The sequence below is a fragment of the Daphnia pulicaria genome, chromosome 8 (assembly GCF_021234035.1).
Source record: "Daphnia pulicaria isolate SC F1-1A chromosome 8, SC_F0-13Bv2, whole genome shotgun sequence".
In the NCBI taxonomy this organism is placed as follows: domain Eukaryota; kingdom Metazoa; phylum Arthropoda; class Branchiopoda; order Diplostraca; family Daphniidae; genus Daphnia; species Daphnia pulicaria.
In genome coordinates, this window is record NC_060920.1 from 8,116,243 (window position 1) to 8,137,535 (window position 21,293).

General features: G+C 37.7%; 4 protein-coding genes and 7 long non-coding RNA genes across 13 annotated transcripts; 6 read left to right on the forward strand and 5 right to left on the reverse strand.

Annotated features, from left to right (window-relative positions):
• Positions 1–2,637: 2,637 nt before the first annotated feature.
• LOC124311606 lies at positions 2,638–3,302 on the forward strand. The gene is made up of 3 exons (XR_006909985.1): positions 2,638–2,661; positions 2,767–3,106; positions 3,168–3,302. It is a non-coding gene; the product is annotated as an uncharacterized LOC124311606 (long non-coding RNA).
• Positions 3,303–4,080: 778 nt separating this feature from the next.
• LOC124311624 lies at positions 4,081–5,661 on the forward strand. Its single transcript, XR_006910027.1, has 3 exons — positions 4,081–4,450; positions 5,148–5,460; positions 5,530–5,661. It is a non-coding gene; the product is annotated as an uncharacterized LOC124311624 (long non-coding RNA).
• Positions 5,662–5,997: 336 nt separating this feature from the next.
• LOC124311668 lies at positions 5,998–6,916 on the reverse strand. The gene is made up of 2 exons (XR_006910105.1): positions 6,498–6,916; positions 5,998–6,437 (listed from the first exon to the last, which is right to left on the reverse strand). It is a non-coding gene; the product is annotated as an uncharacterized LOC124311668 (long non-coding RNA).
• A 1,232-nt stretch (positions 6,917–8,148) lies between these two features.
• LOC124311727 lies at positions 8,149–8,639 on the reverse strand. The gene is made up of 3 exons (XR_006910178.1): positions 8,510–8,639; positions 8,316–8,410; positions 8,149–8,197 (listed from the first exon to the last, which is right to left on the reverse strand). It is a non-coding gene; the product is annotated as an uncharacterized LOC124311727 (long non-coding RNA).
• Positions 8,640–9,104: 465 nt separating this feature from the next.
• Positions 9,105–12,240, reverse strand: LOC124311614. Of its 2 annotated transcripts, XR_006910004.1 has the most exons (7): positions 11,856–12,240; positions 11,241–11,783; positions 10,620–10,854; positions 10,405–10,516; positions 10,213–10,331; positions 9,646–9,884; positions 9,105–9,579 (listed from the first exon to the last, which is right to left on the reverse strand). It is a non-coding gene; the product is annotated as an uncharacterized LOC124311614 (long non-coding RNA). The 2 variants fall into 2 exon arrangements; XR_006910005.1 differs by lacking the exon at positions 11,856–12,240 and having other exon boundaries at positions 11,265–11,335.
• Positions 12,241–12,242: 2 nt separating this feature from the next.
• LOC124311510 (glycine-rich cell wall structural protein-like) lies at positions 12,243–13,324 on the forward strand. The gene is made up of 5 exons (XM_046776038.1): positions 12,243–12,400; positions 12,508–12,673; positions 12,734–12,829; positions 12,901–12,978; positions 13,046–13,324. The coding sequence occupies exons 1-5, from the start codon at positions 12,389–12,391 to the stop codon at positions 13,063–13,065; spliced, it is 372 nt and encodes a 123-aa protein (XP_046631994.1). The 5' UTR covers positions 12,243–12,388; the 3' UTR covers positions 13,066–13,324.
• A 311-nt stretch (positions 13,325–13,635) lies between these two features.
• Positions 13,636–14,520, forward strand: LOC124311526 (ATP-dependent RNA helicase glh-2-like). The gene is made up of 5 exons (XM_046776056.1): positions 13,636–13,774; positions 13,859–13,967; positions 14,050–14,145; positions 14,218–14,295; positions 14,366–14,520. Exons 1-5 carry the CDS (start codon positions 13,763–13,765, stop codon positions 14,383–14,385), a joined length of 315 nt encoding a protein of 104 aa, XP_046632012.1. The 5' UTR covers positions 13,636–13,762; the 3' UTR covers positions 14,386–14,520.
• A 1,100-nt stretch (positions 14,521–15,620) lies between these two features.
• On the forward strand, positions 15,621–18,101 carry LOC124311505 (glycine-rich cell wall structural protein 1-like). Of its 2 annotated transcripts, XR_006909825.1 has the most exons (6): positions 15,621–15,921; positions 15,992–17,137; positions 17,274–17,436; positions 17,504–17,617; positions 17,690–17,767; positions 17,835–18,101. XR_006909825.1 is itself a non-coding variant. In XM_046776034.1 (5 exons), exons 1-5 carry the CDS (start codon positions 17,126–17,128, stop codon positions 17,852–17,854), a joined length of 387 nt encoding a protein of 128 aa, XP_046631990.1. In that variant the 5' UTR covers positions 17,027–17,125; the 3' UTR covers positions 17,855–18,101. The 2 variants fall into 2 exon arrangements, 1 of the variants encoding a protein (XP_046631990.1); XM_046776034.1 differs by lacking the exon at positions 15,621–15,921 and having other exon boundaries at positions 17,027–17,137.
• Positions 18,102–18,141: 40 nt separating this feature from the next.
• LOC124311670 lies at positions 18,142–20,147 on the reverse strand. Its single transcript, XR_006910108.1, has 3 exons — positions 19,443–20,147; positions 19,172–19,290; positions 18,142–18,977 (listed from the first exon to the last, which is right to left on the reverse strand). It is a non-coding gene; the product is annotated as an uncharacterized LOC124311670 (long non-coding RNA).
• Positions 20,148–20,252: 105 nt separating this feature from the next.
• On the forward strand, positions 20,253–21,180 carry LOC124311524. Its single transcript, XM_046776054.1, has 4 exons — positions 20,253–20,406; positions 20,488–20,638; positions 20,730–20,792; positions 20,863–21,180. Exons 1-4 carry the CDS (start codon positions 20,398–20,400, stop codon positions 20,958–20,960), a joined length of 321 nt encoding a protein of 106 aa, XP_046632010.1. The 5' UTR covers positions 20,253–20,397; the 3' UTR covers positions 20,961–21,180.
• On the reverse strand, positions 20,506–20,929 carry LOC124311728. The gene is made up of 2 exons (XR_006910179.1): positions 20,840–20,929; positions 20,506–20,680 (listed from the first exon to the last, which is right to left on the reverse strand). It is a non-coding gene; the product is annotated as an uncharacterized LOC124311728 (long non-coding RNA).
• Positions 21,181–21,293: the final 113 nt, after the last annotated feature.

The window sequence follows — 21,293 nt, forward strand, 5'->3', positions numbered from 1 at the left end:
TTTTTTGATTTTTTCAGATTTTTTACGATTTTTTGGGGGATTTTTAGATTTTCTTAAGATTTTCTCGATTTTTTAAAGATTTTCGTGATTTTTCAGGATTTTTAAGATATTTTGCAAAATTTTTTTAACTTATGTAATAAACAAGTTAAAGACAGAATCCTTTTATTAAGTTTTTCATTTCCATAAGTGATATCGGAAGAAAACAAAAGTTGGGACTCATTATTTATCACAGGGGGAGGCAAACTACATATATAATTACTACAGCAATGATACCCGTGCGCAAACATTGGCTGCTCGATAAGTCTTCCTGTTAATTGCTGGTTGACATGATCAAAACAATACCAATCACATTGAGCACCCACATTTTTCTCTCCGTCCCAGTTATAAATAATTTGCCTCGTGATTTGCTTCATCTCATTTTTCCCCCCTGACATCAACATAAAAGAAAGTACACGTCCCACCAAAACTCTTTGTTTCTTTTTTTTTACCTCTACCAGTTACATCACTCTTAAACATACACCTATCCCCATTACGAATTTTCCTTTTTTCCGGAAAATTTATAATCAATTTTTGTGCAAGTAAGAAATTTGAGCTCTGAGTAACTCTTTTGCGATAAATGCGAGTTTTTTCTCATTTTTTGAACAAAATCTGAATTTGTTTTTTTTCTAAGTCTTTGCCAAAGAAAAGTCCTTGTTTAAAATGAGAAAAAACTCGCATTTTTTACAGAATCTAGGCATTCCATCATTTCATTTTTAAAATATAGGAAAAACAAGGAAAAATGATTAATAATGGATAATGACATGCACAGGTTTCAACTTGATACTACTCTATTGAGAATCCACCGCTATACCCACTAGGCTACTAATCTCTTGTTCAATTGCAAAGGTATGAATTCGAATCGTTCCTTGGCTATCCCCTTTCGAAACTGGCAATGCTGTGTCAGAAGGACAGGATGCCTTCTGGCTAGGTTGGGTGGGTGGGTGGAAGCTTCCCCAACTTTTGCAGGGGCGAACGTACAATGACTGGCCGTAACTTACGTAGGCTATGCAGCAGACAGACCAAGAGATAGACAGAAGCCCAAGGGGAATTATCCCTGAGGTATATTTATATACGAAGGTCCTTAACAATATAGGGTGTGGGGTATAGGGGGTAGGGTAGTAGTAGCTAGTAGTGAAATTCAGAGGGTTTAATGTCCATTTAGTTATCCTTTATACGTTTCTTCCCTGAATGACCAATCGTCACCAAATTTTGTACATAATTCTGTCAAAATTTGATACATGTCCTAACGGAGATTCATTTGTTTTCATTACTGTTTTAGAAATTTAATTTGCGTACTTGTTACCTAGCTGGTTGCTGAATCCTAGGCAGTGAATTCGCTCTTTTTGCGTAACCTTCCAACTGTCAGTGCATGCTCAGCAGTGTAAACAAAAAGAAAAAAAAAGTTTTGATCTTCCCTAGCAAGACAAGTTTTCTGCTATGGGAGTGGAGAGTATTAATTATTTGATTTTGTTTTTATGTTCGATTTCGATTTCGTCTTTATTCTTCTTTTTACTTTGTATTTTCCCACTTTTATTTTTTTAACCCTTTTTGTTTTATTATTACCTCTTTTTGTTTACTATTTTTTATCTTGATTTTAATAAATTTGGTTGTCAGTAAAATTTCTATGCCTCCTTTTTTAACAGTTAGTCATCAACCAAGAAGTTGAGGAACATTTTAAAAATGTTAGATTATATTCATTTTGAAGCTCTGGGTCATCTCTACCTTCTTCCTCTGTCCTCTCCTCGGTCATCAAGATCTTCCTGCGGTCGTGAAGAGTTACCACCGATCTTCCACTTCCATTTACCTCCGAAAGCTTATTAAGAGGAATTTTTCAAAAATTACAGACTTAGTTTTCTTTTCCGACTTGATCGAGATTCGAACCCCGAACCATGCGAATGGCAGCCTGGGCTGATGACCATTAGACCATCATTGTTACATTAATAGAAGGGAAAAAATTGGTGTGATGGTAGTTCGCTATCTATTAGCCAAGACTCATGTAATGCAACATGTGACTGCATGATATAATTGTATTGTTACTATAGTAATATGTGTTACTTTAACTTAATCTAAACATGAAGTGCGACGTGGGGTGGCGGGGCGAAGCCTCCGCCACACCTAAGTCGCACCACTCATTATATTATGATTGGTGCGACTTCGAATATTACGAATATTATGATAATATTGATAGATTATTAGTCAATTAGTTAATAAGAATCAATTAATTTAAGAGAATAAAGGGAAACAAAATTTTCAAAACATAATAGTATGTATTTATCTACTATTTAACCTTGATTTTCTGTCTCTTTAACGTTTAAAAACATTCCCGAAGGACATTACCGAAGGAATCTTGTTAACACAGTAAGGGGAATTAGAATCGATAACGAAAAAATCGATTCTTGTAAAATTTTGTCGATTTATTAAACCAAAATTCTTGGAATTTTGGGATTTTTGGGATTTTTTTTATTTTTTGATTTTTTTTATTTTTGGGATTTTTGGGATTTTTTAGGGATTTTTTTGAAAAAATCCGAGGGTGTACGAGGATTTTTTTGAGTTGACAACCCCTCGGGCAACAGCTACAGTGGCCTCTCTGTCACCAACTGTATTCCTCAACTGCCATGATGGGTAAATATTCTGTTTTTTACATTGAGATTGGTATCAATCCTACTTTTTGCTTTATGTATGCCTGTTATCATTTAAATTTTAAGTTTAAATCTATTAATTTTCTAGTAAACTATGGCGTCATGCTGCTGATGTGTGTTGTATCGTTGATGGCTGGGTCGAGCACTCGTGTACCGATGTCTTCTTGGTATGGCGGGTACAAAACTGGCGGGTACAAAACCGCAACATCGCCGCCTTACTACCCCAAAGCAACGCAACGACCAGTTCCTGCACCGAGGTCTACAAGTACTACACTACTAAGGCACCGGAGTTTTATACCACAACTTACGATGACCCGAGCCACTATACTGACGCCCTGAAGTATTACTCTGCCCTGAGTTACTACACCACCAAGGCGACGGAGCAGGACTACGCATGCTGCCCCATCCTACTACACCGAGGCTCCCAGGTATTACTCTGTTCTCAGCTACTTATTGCACCGATTTTCCTAATTACTACTCTGTTCTCAGGTGCTACACCGAGGCTCCCGCTGATTAGTCCACCAAAACGGTCGAGTACTACACCGAAGCGGTAAAGTACTACTCTGCCCCGATCTACACAACCAAAACTGAGGCGGCCAAGTATTACGCAGTCCCGACTTACTGCACAGATACTACACTGATGCTCCAGTTCATTACACCACGACCTACGCTAATAAAAATATTTCTGAGTCCTATGTACAAATAATTTATCTTGCAAAATACATCAATAAAAATTCAAACTCATGTTTTACATTTCAATAATAATTAAACTCTTTCCTTTTTATAAATTTCTTTTCCATCATCAAAATCCAAAGTCCAATAACCAATATTTCTTTGAAAATGCAAAGTTCCACCATCTATTATTTCTGCCAAGTCCAGACTTTTGTTTTTGAAAAAAAGTTTTAAAAAATTCCCCTTACACGAAGTTTTAAAAAATTGTCGCTTAAAATGAACAAAAGACAGAAGAACTCCGCTCCACCGACAATAGAACCCCAATATTTGAAATTATTTTTAAAATTTGTTTGTATGCGACAGTAGAACTCATAAGACATAAGAACTCCTTTTTTAAATATTATTTAAAATGCCCGACAATAGAACTCCAGTGCCAGACAGTAGGGAACTCCACTACGCAACAATAGAAATCCAATAATTTTTAAAATTATTTGCATGCCCGACAGATACTCCATTGAATTTTAAATATTTCTAAAGTCCGGTGAAAGGAGGACTTTTGAAATATTTAAATAATTTTGAAATATTTGTCTTTGGAGTTCTACTGTCGTTGGAGACTCCAACGAATGAACGAACCCACTTGGAGTTCTACTGTCGCATACAAAGAAATTTTAAAAATTATTTCAAATATTTTTGGGGTTCTATTGTCGGTGGAGTTCTTCTGTCTTTTGAGTTCTACGGTCGCCATACCAAGGTAAATTGCGTTTTGGACTTGGGGTGTCAGAGGTGTCCAATAGATGACATGGGCGTCGTCGTTTTCATGTGATGGCGGATTGTTGTGTTGAGTGGTTGTCAAAAGTTTTCCTATTTTTCCATGAAAATTACCGATAAATTCACAAGTAAATTCAAGTTCGTTTCTGTGTAACTTGTTTGTGATGTGTTTTTTCCGTATGTGTTCTGGATCAAATTCAAAATTCCTCAAGCTAACCTGTAAGGAAGGAACGGGAAAGGAAACATTAGCATACAAGTAGCCTACCATCACTACCACAAACTCTTTTATAAAAAATCTTCGTTCTGCTGAATGCATCATGCAGTTAATACAGGTAAAAACCAATAGTTTTTTAGTCACAATTTTTAAAAATACTTGTTCCCAGACTTCGTTAATATCCGTCTAATTATCAGCAGTTTCTGTTGAACTTGGTACCAGTGTGGACATGACCCCAGTGTGGACATGTTTGTTTCTCTGAACATGTTTTTCAACAAATAATTCATTGACATGCAAGTATTATTCTTCTTTCGGTTTTAAACTGTTATTTGATGTTATTTTTATTTTCTGTCATAGGGAAAGCTATGAAAAATATCATATCATCTAGGGTCTAGGCCATGGGTAATCTTCAGGTTTATTGCAGCAGCTTAAGAGAAGAATGTGAACAAATGCAGGTCACTGGGCACATACCAACATGTGTTGTATTTTTCTGAATGTTAAACACGAGCAGTAGGTAGGCGATGAATGTTGGAATCATTTTTGACATATTTTCTTTAGATTCAACATGACTAACTGTTTGATGCCAAAGTTAGTTGGAACTCAACTCATTGTACGTACTCTAACTCAGATTACTCTGGTGCTGTTGCCTTACAGCCACAGGAAGGAAAATGATTCTTTTCTTCAGAAAATTTTAAGTTTAATTTTTTGTCTTGACCCCCAACACTTTCTGTTAATATTATGGATTTTTATTTTTATGTTGAAAGAGTTAAAACGTTTGAAAAGCTAACTAAAAACTGTGGTTATTTGTGTCGCAGGGAAAGCTGCCTGGAGTAATCTGGTGTTCATGCTCATTTGATTCATTTCGTGCCAGCTAGTGAACGCCGAAAGCGAAGGCATGTCGAATTCAATTGAGCTGCTGCGTGCTGTCTCGAAGCAAGCAATCCAGCGTTCCAGCCGTTGCGTTCAGTCATTTGGAACAGGAATCTAATGGCTGTCAACAGGTGGCTGTGAATAAGTGGCTGAAATGATGTCCACCAGATGGCGCAAGTGTCTTAGCGGCCATTTTGTTCCAAGACGCAGCTGAAATTGGTTGTTGGTTGTGACGTTTCTCACGATGAAAATTAAAAGGTATTTATTATTAATTTCCTATTGTTAAATTGGTTATTGAATTTAAAATGTTGAAGTGAAAATTTACAGGTGATTTAGCACGTAGAAACCAATTTGCCAAATCATTCAACTCAGCCTGTACATTTCCGAAATGGCGTGCCTCGTGTGTCTCGCTGCCTGTTCTTAGGCGTACGTCTCATCCCATGCAACATCAAAAAGTAATTATTTTGATCAAATGTCTTACAAAAGTACTACAGATTTAGTTAACATGACTAGAGAGTAGACCAAAAGCAGAAATAGCAGAAATAATAGATGTGATTTTTCTTTTTAAAAAATTATTGGTTGTTGGACTTTGGATTTTGATGATGGAAAAGAAATTTGTAAAAAGGAAAGAGTTTAAATATTATTGAAATGTAAAACATGAGTTTGAATTTTTATTGATGTATTTTGCAAGATGAATTATTTGTACATAGCACTCAGAAATATTTTCTCACATCATGCAATCATCAGCAGGAGGAAAGGTACTTAAAAAAAATAGAAACATGCACTTGTAATTTTTCAATCAATCTTGTATTTCAGCAATCTTTCAACACATACAGAAAAATACTTCAGAAGTTAGGTGTATAGGTCGGAGCAGTGGTGACATAATCGTGGAAATTGCAATAAATATGAACCTAAGTTGGTAGTAGTTTCGAGCAGGGCAATACTTAATTTCGTCGATGTAGTAAACTAGGCAGCGTACGTAGTTGTGTAATAGGCGGCTTCTTCGGTGTAGTACTGGGGGCTGCGGTGTTGTAGCTAGGTGTAGCGTAGGCCGTGGTGTAGTAGATTTGAGCATCAGTGTAGTATTTCTGTTCAACGTAGCACGAAAGAGCAGCTTCTGTGCAGTAAGTCGGGACATCGTAATACTTGGCCGCCTCAGTTATGGTTGTGTAGATCGGGGCAGAGTAGTACTTGCCGCTTCGGTGTACTAATCAGTGGGAGCCTCGGTGTAGCAGCTGGGAACAGAGTAGTATTTAGGAAAATCGGAGAATAAGTAGATGAAAACAGAGTAATACTTAGGAGTCTCGGTGTAGTAGGATGGGGCAGAATGCGTGGTCATCCTCCGTCGCCTTGGTGGTGTAGTAACTCGGGGCAGAGTAATACTTCAGGGCGTCAGTGTAGTGGCTCGGGGCAGCGTAAGTTGTGCTATTAAAGTCCGATGCTTTAGTGGTGTAGTACTTGAAGACCTCGGTGCAGTAACTGGTCGTTGCATAAGTTGCTTTTGAGTAGTAAGGCAGCGGCGTTGCGGTTTGGTATCAGCCATACCAAGAAGACATCGGTACACCAGTGGTCGACCCAGCCATCAATGATTCAACACACAACAGCAGCACTACGCCATAGTTTGCTAGACAATTATAAATTTTATCATAAATATTACATAATAACAGGCATACATAAACAAAAGAAGGATTGATACCAAACTCTATGTAAAATACAGAATGAATATTTACCCATGGATGCGAACTGATAAACAGAGCGATGCAGCTGTTACCGTGTCGGGGATGCTACCTCGACTGATTAACCATCGCCTTTTCTCTCTCCTTTTATACGATTTTTTTATCACCCTCACCTCTTAAGCCTTGCGGCTATTGTACCTGCTTGAAAATGATGAAACACGTCCCCTTCTCACCCAACCTCTACACCACTGCATGACACGTTTTATGTAATGATCTCCGTGACCTTCGAATGTCTTTTTGCAGGCTGACGTTGCTGGGGATGGGTCTACAACAACCAATATCAAAATGAATACCAAATGGTTATGTAATAACATCCCGTTCTCACCCAACCTCTACACCACTGTATGACAAGTTTTACGTGCCTTTCCTTCTGCAGGTTTACGTTGCTGGGGATTGGAATGGGTCTACAACAACCAATATAAAAATTAATACCAAATGATTATGGCTTAAAACTCACTTTACACCAATTGAAATTAACAATGGCTCCTAAACTTTTCAGAAAGGTTTTCTACCTAATTAGACCTCATCATCTTGAATTATTACCACAGTAATAAAAATAAACATTGGTTGAAATAATTACCTTGCAAATAGCTGGCAAATAGAAATTCCTTGGTTTTGGATGGTTTTGGAAGACAGCTTGCAAATTTGCAATATGGATTGGGCCATTTTATGTGGTCTACCATTTTATCTGGTCACGAGCACTCTGCAAATCAGTGCCCACAAAAACTTCAAAAGTTGCCTGAAAATATTTAGTTAAGAATGCAAGATCATTAGCTAAATGTTATATTTTCTATTTATTAAATAGAGTTTAACACTTTAACCGTCGAAAGTTTAGCCAAGCCATCTATAAAAATCAAGGCCAATAATATGCAACAGGCAGAATTTCTTAAAAAAATCACATTCACTAATCTTTTGTAAAGATCTAGCCAAATTCTCTTAGCTAGCCTCTAATATATTTTTAGCGTTCAACTAAAGATTATACAAAGCAATACAAACCGGGACGAGCCATAGTACGGGTAATGCTGTAACATTGTAGCTTTTTGATAAATTTTTTAAATGTATAAAATGCTATTTGTGTTAAAATCTCGAATAAAGTACTTCCGAGTTCGACCTGACAAATCACGAATGAAACCTGAATGTCCATGATTAAAATTATCACGCCACTTCACAGCACACCTTAATTCTTACCATTGTTGGTGCTGTTTTTCTTCCAATTAGTTAGCGACCGCGATCGACAGATTGGATGTTCCTCACCAAATCTTTAAAAATCAGACAGTATTTTTAAAAAAGAAAAGAAAAATACCAGATCATCTTCTTATTTTCCACCAGTTGACATCTATTTCTGCGACCCCATATATTCTCATGGTTATTTTTTACCTGAAAATCATTAACGATTTAGTACGTGGTATGGTATCAGTTGACCCGAACATGAACCCGAATAAATTTCTCTTGGACCTCTTATTAGGGCTTCCCTGATAGATAATTTAAAAGCAGTCTACAATCAACACGAACAAACAAGACAAAATATTTTGAGAGTAACTGCAGAACTTAACCACAGGAGTTTGACTCACGTTTTTTTTTTCAGCTGTGATGTCCTCTGCTTCTTCGACGATTTCCGAATCCGTTAGCTTCATCTGACTGAAGAAGAATTAGACGTTCAGTTCTTCAAAGAGCACTTCCATTTTGGCAATGCTCGACGTCATACAGCCAGTGTGGAAAACTGTTCTACCATAACCAACAACTTTGGTATTAGAGATTCGATATTCAACCAAGAATGAATTTAGCGGTACCCACCCCGCTATTTACATCGTCGTTCTTTGCTTCTCCGTTCTTTTCTTCTTCTTGATCAAGGCGTTCCTGGTCTTGATTATCGCGTGCATGGTGGAGACGATCAACACACACAACACAGCTTCTGTCAAACCAAGAACACGAATCATTAGCAGTTGACAAGACGAGTACCATTCAGAAATAACTAACTTGACGGCGCTATAAACTCTCGAATCTGCTGATTCAAGAGAATCAGTTTTTGAGCAATAGTACCAACTAAGAGTTTGTACCGGACGGTCTGTTTTTATAAACAATGTTGTATAAATATGCTTGTTAATCAAGTTGTTACCTATCTATATTTAATTAATGAATAACAATTTATAAAATGAAAAAATTATATGGTTTTTTATACTTGTTTTATTTATTAAACAAACCGTCCGGTACAAACTGCAGCCAGTCAAGCAGGGGGAGACACTGCCCGACTGACTCTACCAGGGAGATTACCCGGCCGTGGTTAAGAGAAACCGGAAAAAGAGCGAAAAGAGCCGCAGGAGCAGCTATTATGAGACCAATGCATCATAGTAGGTTTGCGGCTTAGACTCATGACCCTCCAACAGATTTAATCGAATCATGCGCCTTACAAGTCCCCGTTCGACCAGACCCTTCCTCCTGGTTGTCGCAGCGAGTGAGTGACCACCGGCGGGCGTTGGTTAGTGGTTAGTTAGGGAAACGAGGCCACTGAAGAAGGGAGCCCAGATATGCACTTGCAATTTTAACTACTTCCTCATAATTTATTGACGAGTCTTTAATTTCAGCAACCTCAGTTTCACCAATGGATCAAGTCTATGGAATGGAACGGCAGCAAACGATTGAACTGAAATGAGAAGATATTTTAACTAAAAGTAATAATAATTGAATGAGACTGTACATCAAGCATTACCTCAACGCCTGTAGCAAGACAGATCGAAAAAACGCAGCTGATAAAATAAACCCGACAGAACATTGACTATTTTACCCAACTGCACATTCAACACTGCATATACTGCATGGGGACCAACATAAGCAAATGACCCATTGAAGTAGATGTTGAACTGCAAGTGTGCACAAGCTCCATTTCAGCACATCTCTCAACTGGAAAATGACTGCAAAACCACTGTACACCAAACTGACAATGAACACCTACAAAGTAAAAGAACATTAATAAACCAAAAACATATTGAAATGTGGAAAAAAAGATACCAATAATGATTTTCTTTAAATTTACACCAAACTAGAGAAAAGAAATAAATATCACCAAAGATCATCACATCACAAAGATTTCAATTCCGGTTTTTAAGAATTAAGGGAATTTCTGTTCTGTTTAATCAAACAAAATTTATAAGTCTATACAAGAACTTTCCACAAAAGCTTGTTTTAGAAGTATGAAATAAGATGTTGTCTTCAACATCAAGAACAAAATGCTTATTAGTTATTACCTACTAGATTTATCATGCAAGAAAATTATTACCATTTCAGATTTTCTGTTTTCGTCACACTTTTGTCTTACAATATAGTAGAGACCCTCTCAAACATGCATCTTCATGACATGGCAGTAACCACGTGGAGAAAGGAAAGATCTACAACATGCTTTTACAAAATGAATTAAAGTAGATTAGAAAATGGACTTTTCAAAAAGCCACAACTCTCATGATTCACTTACCTGCTTTAGAGTTGTTTCAGTATGTGATAAAAGTTACATCCAGTACAGGTAGCAAGCCTGCAAAAAGAACACCATTCGCAAGCTGGCTGCAACAAAGTAACCAGCAGAAGGCCTATTTAAGAAAATATAAAAATTACTTTCAGGAAACACAGTGTGTACACAGTTACACAGGACTCATTATGAAAATAAAATACCAGGAGTAAGACCAAACTTACAGTCAATCAGAAAGATATCTCAAATTTTATAAAGGAAGTTATAGTTGGCAAGATATTCAAATTTCAAATTGATCTCCAGTCATATTAGTCGGTATTGGATAACAATACCATGCCCTCACCATCTGTGCTGTGGCCTAACAATTTTTCAAACAAAAACAATGCAAAGTGTACTAGTGTAGAGTTATGGACCGTTGCAGACGAACGTGAGGTTTGGATTTTGGAAGCGGTGTTGCCACTGTGAATAAGAAAAAGGAAATTCAAATAGAACCATCTTCTGGGAGAAACGAGCAACTTTCATCCGCCCCCAATCAATGCTCGTGAGCAGTCGTGAGTCGTGACGCACAATGTTTCGGCTCAATGCTTAATTGCTCATGTATGCCAAAAAAACCTGTCCCTATTCTATTCAAGGCAAGTAATTAATTTTACTAACTTCACTTTTCGAGATTCGCTAACTCATTCAAAATTAAATAATTTTATTAGAATCGAGAAATAACGAACTTTTTATTGCGACAAGCGGATGCGCCACAAGAGAAATTGAAAGGAAAACAAGTCATTTAGAATGAAATCACGGAATTCTTAAGTTTTTAACACATTACATAATCAAAAGTATAATTGACTTACGTAATGCAGTCAGACTGTTTCTACCTGAAATAATCCTATAACGCCTCCCAAGCCCTTGGCTCCGGAGCTAAATAAATTTTCTGTTGCACCACCTACATGGCACGAATAAAATAATCCTTGAAGCGGAAAGTGCCGTCTAGCTCAGTAATCAACACTAATAAAAAGAAAGTGGAAAGATCAACTTGTATTTCAAGGTAAAATATATATATTTCGTTTGACCTAATTTGATTAGAATTTTCTTTTTCTTTTTAGGTGGGGAGGGGGGTTATTGAGATCAACTTATGAGACAGGGATACCTAGTCAGTTAAATCCGCAATACTTTTGAATCTGAGAGTTGGTAATAAGACGAAGCCATATCGATACTGCTATCTCGATTTCAGTGAGCGAGTTTAGTTTCATTCTGGAACAAGGATTTCCGAACAAAAAACGGTGCGCCATAAAAAATAAAATAAAAACCAGCAATGAACCAGTTTTTTTAGTGCATAATTAAATTTAGCCGCAACACGGCGAATTAGAGTACAGCATAAACAAAATGAAACTAGCCTGGAAATTCCATAAAAAAAAATAACGAGAATTAATTTCGTGTATCCAATTCCAGTGTACAGTTTCTCTTACTGAAACAAATATTTTTGAGATTGATATTAGGAGGCACACATCTTGGATGTAGGTCAAATGTTAAATGTTGGTCAATCTGTGCAACTATAATTTAAATTTTTTTAAAAATAATGTGTATCCAGATTTCGCGACTTACTAATTGTAGCGATCATTAAATTCATTTTAAACTCCGATAAAAATTGTTGAGATACGTTCCCTAGGAATGATTAAACCGTTTAAACGTCTTGGTCGAAATTAAACCTTGAGTAAACAAGGACGAGGACCAGCACCGGAAGAACTTTGACAGCAGTGGGCCATGATTGGAATATATTAAGAAAAAGGGAACTAACAACTTTTTCCTTTTTGCATGTGGAAGTCGGCCGACTAACTAGAGACATTCGCCTCTCTAATGGGTTCTTGAGAGAATGGTTGTTGGGCTGCTGGCTTATTTAAAGACGGATCACCGATATGTTAACTACCAGTTGTATCACCAACTTCTTGAGATAAAGACATATCGCTACTAGCTTTCCACATTTTTCAACAATTTTTCAACCATGAACACCAAGGTATTACAAGCACTTTAGTTCGTCTACTTTGAAGACTTTGAAGAGGATTATTGCTCCCTTATTTCTTTCGCATGCGCACTAATCATTTTTTGTAAATGTTAATACAGGTAATGATGCTGATGGTCTTAGCGTCCGTTATGATCGGATCGTCCTTTAGTGCTCCCCAGTTTTTGGGCCGTCCAGGAGGACTCATTGGACTTCGACGACCAGGAGGATTCGGAGGCCGGCCAGTATTCGGAAATCAGGGATTCGGCAATCAAGGATTTGGACCTGGTGAGAATACAGATGATGTCATTTCCAACTGAAATTAATCGTTTTATTTTTCAACTCAAGGTTTTGGTGGAGCCAATGCTGCTGGACTCGGGAATGGTGCCGTTATTGGAAATCAAGCCATCGGAACAGGAACTGGTATCGCTAACGCTGGGCCAGGTAATTAAAAAACCTATAACTGAAATTATTTTTCCACAAACGATAAAAGATAATATTTTAAACAATTAAAGGTGGATTTGGCATTGGTCTCGGTGTTGGCGCTGCTGTTGCAACTCCAATTGGCAACTTCGCGATCGGAGATGGACAAAGTAAGTGACATAAAATAAAGACAGTACCTTTGACATCTCATTATACAAATTTTCACTTTCACAACAGGTATTTCCGTCGGAAAATAAAATGTAAATGTGGGTTTCCTGAACTCCGCTACTGCACAATTTGTAGAAAGAAAAGGGATGCCGAAAGTGCCACTTTGGTGCGATCGATCGCATTGTATTTTATTTTTAATTTGATAACAAACAAAACCACCCAACTGTAAATACGTGTTTTGTGGCCTTCTGAGTCAGGGTTGTCAACGCTGATTTATCCAAACTCTGGTGTATAACACAAATAATAAATAACACGAACTTTTTAATAAATTTTGCCAAGTTCATCTTATTCTATTGTCAATTATCATTGTTATACGGTACTTGACGCAGACGCTTGAAACGTCGTGATTATTTCGGAAGCAATTCAATAATTATTTCAATAAGCAACCCATTGCTATTTGGAAGCTTAACACTAAATACTAAATAGTCTATATTAAAAAGAACAATAGCAGGGATATTGGGAATTTGGGAAAACCCAAATGTCTTCAGCAGAATTACCTTGGGATTTTCCCGAAACAAGTTTTTTGGAAGCGAAGTTTCGGCTTTGAAACTGGCAACACCGACTCTCTAGGAAATGCGCTGTGTAATTACTAAACAAAGAAGAAGGCAGAAGTTGCCTATTTAAAGTCGACTAGTACAGGCACGTAAGCGCGCAGTTCTATCACCAACTTCTCAAGTTAAAGACCTTCCAGAATTTGCGGTCAAAACTTTGCAATACTCAACAGCCATGAACACTAAGGTTTTTTTTCGCCTTAAATAATTTTCACGTTCTTTAAATCAATTGACATTATTAATTCCATTTTACGTTTCTTCTTTTATTTAGATAATGATGATGCTTGTCTTGGTTTCGATTTTGGTTGGATCTTCCTTTAGCGCACCTCAGTTTTTTGGTCGTCCCGGAGGATTTAGACAACCGGGATTCGGAAGACCTGGTAAGGAAATTTAAGCAACAACACAGAAATAATATCACTATTAAACAATACGATGCTTAATTAATTTCTCCATCTACAACAGGTTTTGGGGGAGGCAATGCTGCAGGATTCGGAAACGGATTTGTTCAAAATAACCAAGCAGTCGGAACAGGAACCGGAATTGCAAACGCAGGGCCAGGTATGAATAATAAACGATTGATAAAAGTTGATTGCAACGAACTATAATATATTTTCAATTGAAACCCAAAAGGTGGATTTGGTATCGGTCTCGGAGTAGGTGCTGGTGTAGCAAGTCCGATCGGTAATTTTGCTTTCGGAAACGGACAGAGTAAGTCTATTATATTACATTTCCGCTAAAGCGAGCCCGAGTTCATAATTTCTTTTTATCTATCACGCAGGTATTTCAGCTGGGAAATAAACGCAGGAAGAAAATTTAGCATTGATATTAGCCATAGTAACTGATTGTTTAAGCAATTTTAATCATCATTCCCTAGGTTCACGTTTTGTTCATTTCTCAATTCCTGTATTATGTGTAATATACTGTTGTCGAATATCCGAAGAAAAAATTAACTCATTTCTCCGTATACTTTTTAAATTTTAAGTTAGCGAAGTGAATGGAATGTATAGTAAATCGTCCGTAAGCGTCTTTGCGTGACCAAGTTCAGGTGCGGTCAAGCCAGAAACAGAAGACAAAATTCCGACCATGTACAGATAACCATTCTGGGCTATGTACATAAAAGGAAAACATTAAATATTAATAATAACAATCGTTACTGTAAAAAAAAAATTCTTCTGTTAAGGAAGTATAGAGTGCCCCGTAAAAAGCTTGCTTCTTTATTCTCTTAGTACGAGCTGTTGTTTCACAAAAATGAAGGTCATCGAATTTCTTAAGAAATAAAATATAAAAAATGGAATAAGGGTTTCGAAAAAAAATATGAAAGGAATGAGGAGGAACAGCGTACTCCCGCCGAGGTCCAAACAAACAACGAACAACCTTGTCGCAACTCTCCGTGAGGAAGTAAAAACAATAATAGAGCAAAATTAAGGAAGTACAAAACTGAATTGGCTCATTCGTAAAAGAAGGGTTTTCCAACTACGTTGTAGCAATAACTATAAACTACCTTTACTGGCTCTGAGCCAACAACCGTATAGCTACCGCCCAACAAATATTATTGTCAAAACGCTCGAAAGTAGCTATCGGGAACTCTGCTGATGAGAAAGACCATCTCGTGAATGGGTGGAAAATATATAGTCCCAATAAAGGTAATTCTCGCATCGTGAAATGATACTCTGCTCCGAAATGAAACAGTATGATAAAATCCCTGTTACAGCATTCTTGATGTATACATTCTAATGAGGACACAACCTTGAAAACCCAGAACAAGAGCATGGCCAATACATCTAAATTCTAACGTAAAAAAACAAACAAATGGCCGCTTTTCAATGGAAACAATTAGTTAGTAATTAGTAATTTCCCCCCAAAAAACGAAGATAGCTGGTTATTTAAAAAGGCTTGCTCATATCAAAATATTCCGCAGTTATGCAACGCCTTTCTGAGCCATCGAAACGCTACTTTAAATATTTGGACTGTGCCGATACCATGGGAATCCATAAGGTAAACAAAAACAAGTTACGAATTTAAAGTGTGGATCAAAGTGCCTCGCATCTTTTCTGCATACAGAGCGATATTCTTATAGCTCAAGCGTTCCTATAGAAGTTCATTCACTGCATTCTAAGTTTCTAACGACCATCAATTATTTTACGGAAATTTTCACAAAGGTGATGACGATGCTGATGCTTTCGGCGATGGTGCTGGTTGGTACAGGGTTTGCCGAGGACGACTTTCGCATATTTGTTGTTTCTCCTCTTGAGGGTCCCATCAGCAATCAACAAATATTTCTACCTTTCACTGGTCTAGCCCGAGGAGGGAGACAGCAGGTTTTCCCGGGAGGAGGTAATAAAATTGTATTTCTCGCTTTCATGCTTTTCATTTCAATCACGCAAGTTGATTGAACTTTGATTAGGGGAGACTTTGCCTTTGCGATCGACTTCGCCTTTACCGTTACCAGGTGGAGGTCTTGGCGTTGGAGGCGCGGTACCTTTGCGATCGACTTCACCATTGCCTTTACCAGGCGGAGGACTCGGTGTCGGCGGTGCAGTGCCATTTCGATCAACTTCGCCTTTAAATTTACCAAGTAGAGGTCTCCCATTTGGCGGTGCCCTTGGATTGCCACTGTAGAGTGTTGGAGATTTTGAAATGAATACACGTTTTAGTTACTTCGCAATATTATTTAATTGCGTCATAATTCCTTATCACAATACATCTGGGTGCTTTCACGCCCCTGTAAAACTGCAATTCAGAATTCAGAATCAAGTAAAGCTCCTAAAATTACTCAAGTCTGGAATGAAAAAAAAAAAAGAAATAAATGTACTATACTAGCGAAAACTCGAAAGACTCAAGTCTGATCGAAACGCGGAAGTAGAATAAGTAAGCACAGAGCCGAGCTATGCACCTGTTAGCGGAAGTAAGGAAACAAAAAGTGAGAAACTGGATCCAAAAGGTCAAACTTTCAAATCGGATTCAATGGCGCACGCTGCTTCTTGCTCTATAGTTTAGCAACATACTGAACAACATGGATATGTATGTGTTAAATATTATGTAACATCAACTTGCGCAGGATTTATATTCATCGATTGCTGAAACTTGATTTAATTTGAGCACAACATTTTAAAGGGCACACAGTTTCCCCTGACCGTATTATTATTGGCAACTCAATTGAAGGAGAAAATATGTTTCTACCCTTGAAAGGCCGATGAAACCAATCCGTGTTTTTGTCATTCCTGATGTTGGGTTATCACCAGTGCCAACTGCCGCTTTGGTCGGCGTTCGGATCTGTAAGATTAACGGCCTTCATCGAGACTAATGAGGAGGTAAGAAAAAATCCTGATTTTTTGGAGTAGAAGGGGATTTTGCTTGACATTCAATGCTGTGGAAGTAAAGGTTAACAGGAAGCTTGATTGGCTTCAAGACAGATCTGCTGCAAAGCTGCTGGCTTATTTAAAGCAGTGCTTGATGACAGTCAGGCAGTAGCTCAACAGCTTTCACAGTTCCCCAAAACACTCGAGAGGATATACTTTATCTAAAACTCTTTTCTACCATGAATACTAAGGTAAACTAAATTGTTTGATTGCTCCAGCTGGCTAACTGTTATTATATCTGCTAGCGATAGCTTTCTATACGCTCTCGTATTTGATTTCGAACATTTTTGTGGTCCTCAATCAATAATGATTTCCATCTCTCACCAGGTTATGATGCTAATTCTTTTGGGGATGGCGTTGGTTGGGCCAGCTCTTTCCGATGACGACGATCGTCGTCGCTTGTTTCTTGTTGGTCGTCGTCCTCGTCCCCTTCAGCAATTATTAAGACCTCTAATTGGAGGAGCTTTAGCAGGACGACCCCTGATTGGAGGTAAACATTTGATTTCGAATTTCTATTATTTTTACTTTGAATTTACAATTGTTTTGTTGTTGACAAGGTTCGCCTTTGGGAGGTCTGGGTGGCGGAGCGAATGCTGCCGGAGCCGGTAACGGTGCTGTTATAGGGAATCAAGCTATCGGTACAGGTACCGGTATCGCCAACGCTGGCCCAGGTAAAATTTAGTGAATCGGAAGTTGTTTGTTTCACACTGTACAATTACAAATATGCATTCCCGATCAAACAGGTGGTTTCGGCATAGGGGTCGGCATCGGAGTTGGTATTGCCACCCCACTGGGAAATTTTGCTTTCGGAGATGGAAACAGTAAATGATACCTTATTCTAATAATAATATGCTTTACAATTTTGTCTGATCAAATATCCCTTTGCAGGCATTTCCATCGGGAAATAAATGAAAGATTACAAGTAACCTGACATCCTGATGTCGATGTAAGGTGCCCGGATAGTGATGGATGTACCTGTCTTTGAACTGAGTATTTATAAATCAAAAATTCGTCGGATGACACGGTATAGCTCTTTAGAGTTTAGATTGAATACTTCATTTCTGTTGTGTGTAATATAAGTGATGTAAAAATGTTGACTTAATGTTACCTTTGCGCATGTATGCTGGAAATAAAAAAATGGCTTTTGACACTTTATATTATTACTTCTAAAAGACAATCAATTTTTTTAGTATGTGTATAGTTGATAAATTCACTACCGTATTAATTAATATACCGTTACACAAATTTACTACTGATACTCATTTTTGACAAAGCAACCATGGCCCGTTATTGTTGTGTGCGAGAAGGGGCCAACGAGCCGATCGACTTCACTCCATATATGTAAATATGAAACAACCTAATAAGCTGCAGAGTGAAAATAAGGAGAAGGACGATGAACTTGGCTCATATTGGGCTAAGGAGATAGCGATGAGATTTATTACATTGGAAAAAGATAACTTGCGTGATAGTTAATTATGCCAGGAAGTGCCGGTGTGGCAGCAAGACCCTCTTGGTGGAAAAATCAAAAATTGTTCAAGTTGTACTTTGCTTCAAGTTCTTGAAGTTCAAATATTTCTGAATTTGATTTTTTATCAACAGACAAAGTTGCGGGGTACGAAAACAGGCCTGATCTGACGTCCTACACGTGAGCTACAGTATTTAATGAACCCTGACTGAGAAAAACAAATACAGCAAGATAAAACAGTTGCAGTCAACTGCATGGCTCTGGAATAATCGTACTCCGTACTATGTCAAGATTAACAATCAAATCACACCAAATAGCAAAAAGGAAGAAAAGAGATGAATTTGTCCTACCTTTCAGCCTGGGAAATCCACAGCCAGGCATCCAAAAGGGCTCCATTCACAGAAAAGTTGAATCCACGACCAGCAGGGATAGGTAAAAGGGAGTCCTCGTGAATACACCCACATTCACATGGGCGTACACTAGGACATTTAAAGAAAGGGGAATTGAAGAGATCCTTAACTCTGTCGACACTGGAAGTTTCTCCAATTAAACGGGCTGCTGTTTATCTAAATACAAAAATTCCAACAATGAGTTTCGACAAATATTTAGAGAAACAATAACAAGCAAGGTATTTAAGTTGAAAATAAGACAGTTGTAAATCAGGGGCATACACTAATTGTTAATAAACAGGAGAATTGAAGGTTTCCATGTAATACATGCCACATTCAGGTTATAATAAAAGTAACAAAAATTATATTACCGAAGTGATGATACTGTGATTGTTAGTGATGAGACAGGAGGTCATCAGTCAAATCATATGACTGCAGGTCCAGCACAAGCAAAACTTTGCTGTTACAATGGCTGGCTCAGGCCTCACATCTGCATAGGATAAATATAGTACAAACAAACTGACATGAATTGACAAGGGAATAAATAATGCTAGTCAGGAAGTAACAACTTGGAACAAGTTTAACTCTTCTATGTAAGCTCCCATAAGCCATAGTCATTCCATTTTTATTCTGAGTATTTACCTGCTAAACAGCATGGAGAAGATAGCATGAAAAATGCAACACCAAAGTTGACAGGACGATGACCGCACTTTTGTAATTTTAAGACCGGGCATCCACGTTCAAAAGAAAAAGTGATCGTTCCGTCGGTTCCGTCTTTCTTTTTTGAAGTCTTTAGTCTCCTTTTATCGAAACTTGTAAACGAAAACAAATTTGTAGCAGACGACAATAATCTTCTAATGATCAATGCTTAAGAATTAAGATATCGATTAGAATTTATTAAAACCCTCTTGGAAGCCAGGAGGGAATAAAATATCATGTGACACTTAATTATATAAGATGACATTTCCAGTCATTCCTTTAAATAACTCCTGCAGTGATTCAACTTCAGGTTATTATGCAAACTTCGTTTGAAATGTCAAGTTAAAAAAATGTCCTCATTCATTTTCCTTTAAAAAGGGGGATTTCCGCAGTTATTAGCCAATCATTTGGGTCATTTTATTTTGTCATTGATTCTGGTGTTGGGTATTTTCTACTTCATTTTGCGGTATTACTCAGGGACCCCAAGCTCCCGAAATGGTCGTTAGTGTCTTAGTGAATAGCGCGAAGATTAAACGAAATAAAATTCCCATCAAGTTATTCGATTGCGCGTAGAAAGTTGACGAACGAGTTTACATCGCAAAACTTGCATGTTGGGTTTTTACTCGAATAAACTCCCCAAGGCGATTTCCGTAACCGGCTCGTGCATCACAATCAGCGCCTTTATTTTATTTTTATTATTTCTTTTTTATTTTCATAACAAGTTGAAATAGCCTTCGGCCGTCCAGTTTCTAGTTTCCCTATAGCTATTCTCATCGTCGCTTGTGTTGATATAAGTCTCCGTTGGACTAGAAGTAGAGTTGCAGTCCTATCGGCTCTCGATCTCGATCAAGACATTTATCTTTGCTTTTACTTGCAGCTGTAGAAGATTCCTTACATCATGAACAAGGTAAATTATTTGTAACAGAAGTGGGCGAAAATATTTGTTTAATAATAATAATGTGATCCTTGTGTTATTTATTTTATCAAGACAATTTTGCTGCTGTTGGTTGTCGCTATGCTCGGATGCGCATTTGGCCGACCCCAGTTTGGTGGTCAAACTCCTTTTAGACCAGGAGGCAACTTTCAGTTTGGCGCAAATCCAAATCGGCCACCACCACCAGCCTTCCCGGGACAGAACTGTAAGAAACCAATTCGAATTGCTAACAGCAACATCACCTAAACTAAAAATTTATTTGGTTTAAACATAATGTATTTTTAAAAAAATATTAGTGTTCAACACCGGATCGGGGCAAGTGGTTGGAACCGGAACTGGTATCGCTAACCCCAGCCCAGGTTTGTTTAAGAGTGGAGAATGACTTTAATTAAGCTTAATTACTTACTAAGGTAATCTTTCTTCTCTCAGGTGGCGTCGGCATTGGTCTCGGTATTGGTGCCGCAGTTGCTTCCCCCGTTGGAAATTTCGCCCTTGGTCAAGGACAAAGCGTCTCCACTGGCAAATAAGGAAATCACTATTTGAATCATGATGCGTTTAATCATGAAAATTCTGTCGCGTTATTTCGTCTTTCAATATTCTGTTTCTGTTGCGACAAAAGAAATAACGTACGCCAATAAATTTACCGGGAAACATTTTGCCGAGCATCTTGCTGACCAGTTAACCTTGGCATTCAGTCTTTTGATTATTATTGTTATTATGTCTGGCAATATATACATATGATTTGAATGCTTCTGGTTGTTAGGTTTTAAAAAAAGTTCCATTGCTATGCATAAATGCATTGCATACGCATAGCTTAGGTACCAGCGCAACAGATGACATATTACAAATAGCGCTATAGC

Excerpts from the sequence above, each read along its gene's own strand:
- LOC124311510 (XM_046776038.1), top strand. Across the intron at positions 12,674-12,733 it reads CAATCAAGGATTTGGACCTG|GTTTTGGTGGAGCCAATGCT; the intron begins GTGAGAATACAG and ends TTTCAACTCAAG. Across the intron at positions 12,830-12,900 it reads TATCGCTAACGCTGGGCCAG|GTGGATTTGGCATTGGTCTC; the intron begins GTAATTAAAAAA and ends AAACAATTAAAG.
- LOC124311526 (XM_046776056.1), top strand. Across the intron at positions 13,968-14,049 it reads ACCGGGATTCGGAAGACCTG|GTTTTGGGGGAGGCAATGCT; the intron begins GTAAGGAAATTT and ends CATCTACAACAG. Across the intron at positions 14,296-14,365 it reads TGCTTTCGGAAACGGACAGA|GTATTTCAGCTGGGAAATAA; the intron begins GTAAGTCTATTA and ends TCTATCACGCAG.
- LOC124311505 (XM_046776034.1), top strand. Across the intron at positions 17,437-17,503 it reads AGGACGACCCCTGATTGGAG|GTTCGCCTTTGGGAGGTCTG; the intron begins GTAAACATTTGA and ends GTTGTTGACAAG. Across the intron at positions 17,618-17,689 it reads TATCGCCAACGCTGGCCCAG|GTGGTTTCGGCATAGGGGTC; the intron begins GTAAAATTTAGT and ends CCGATCAAACAG.
- LOC124311524 (XM_046776054.1), top strand. Across the intron at positions 20,639-20,729 it reads AGCCTTCCCGGGACAGAACT|TGTTCAACACCGGATCGGGG; the intron begins GTAAGAAACCAA and ends AAAAAATATTAG. Across the intron at positions 20,793-20,862 it reads TATCGCTAACCCCAGCCCAG|GTGGCGTCGGCATTGGTCTC; the intron begins GTTTGTTTAAGA and ends TTCTTCTCTCAG.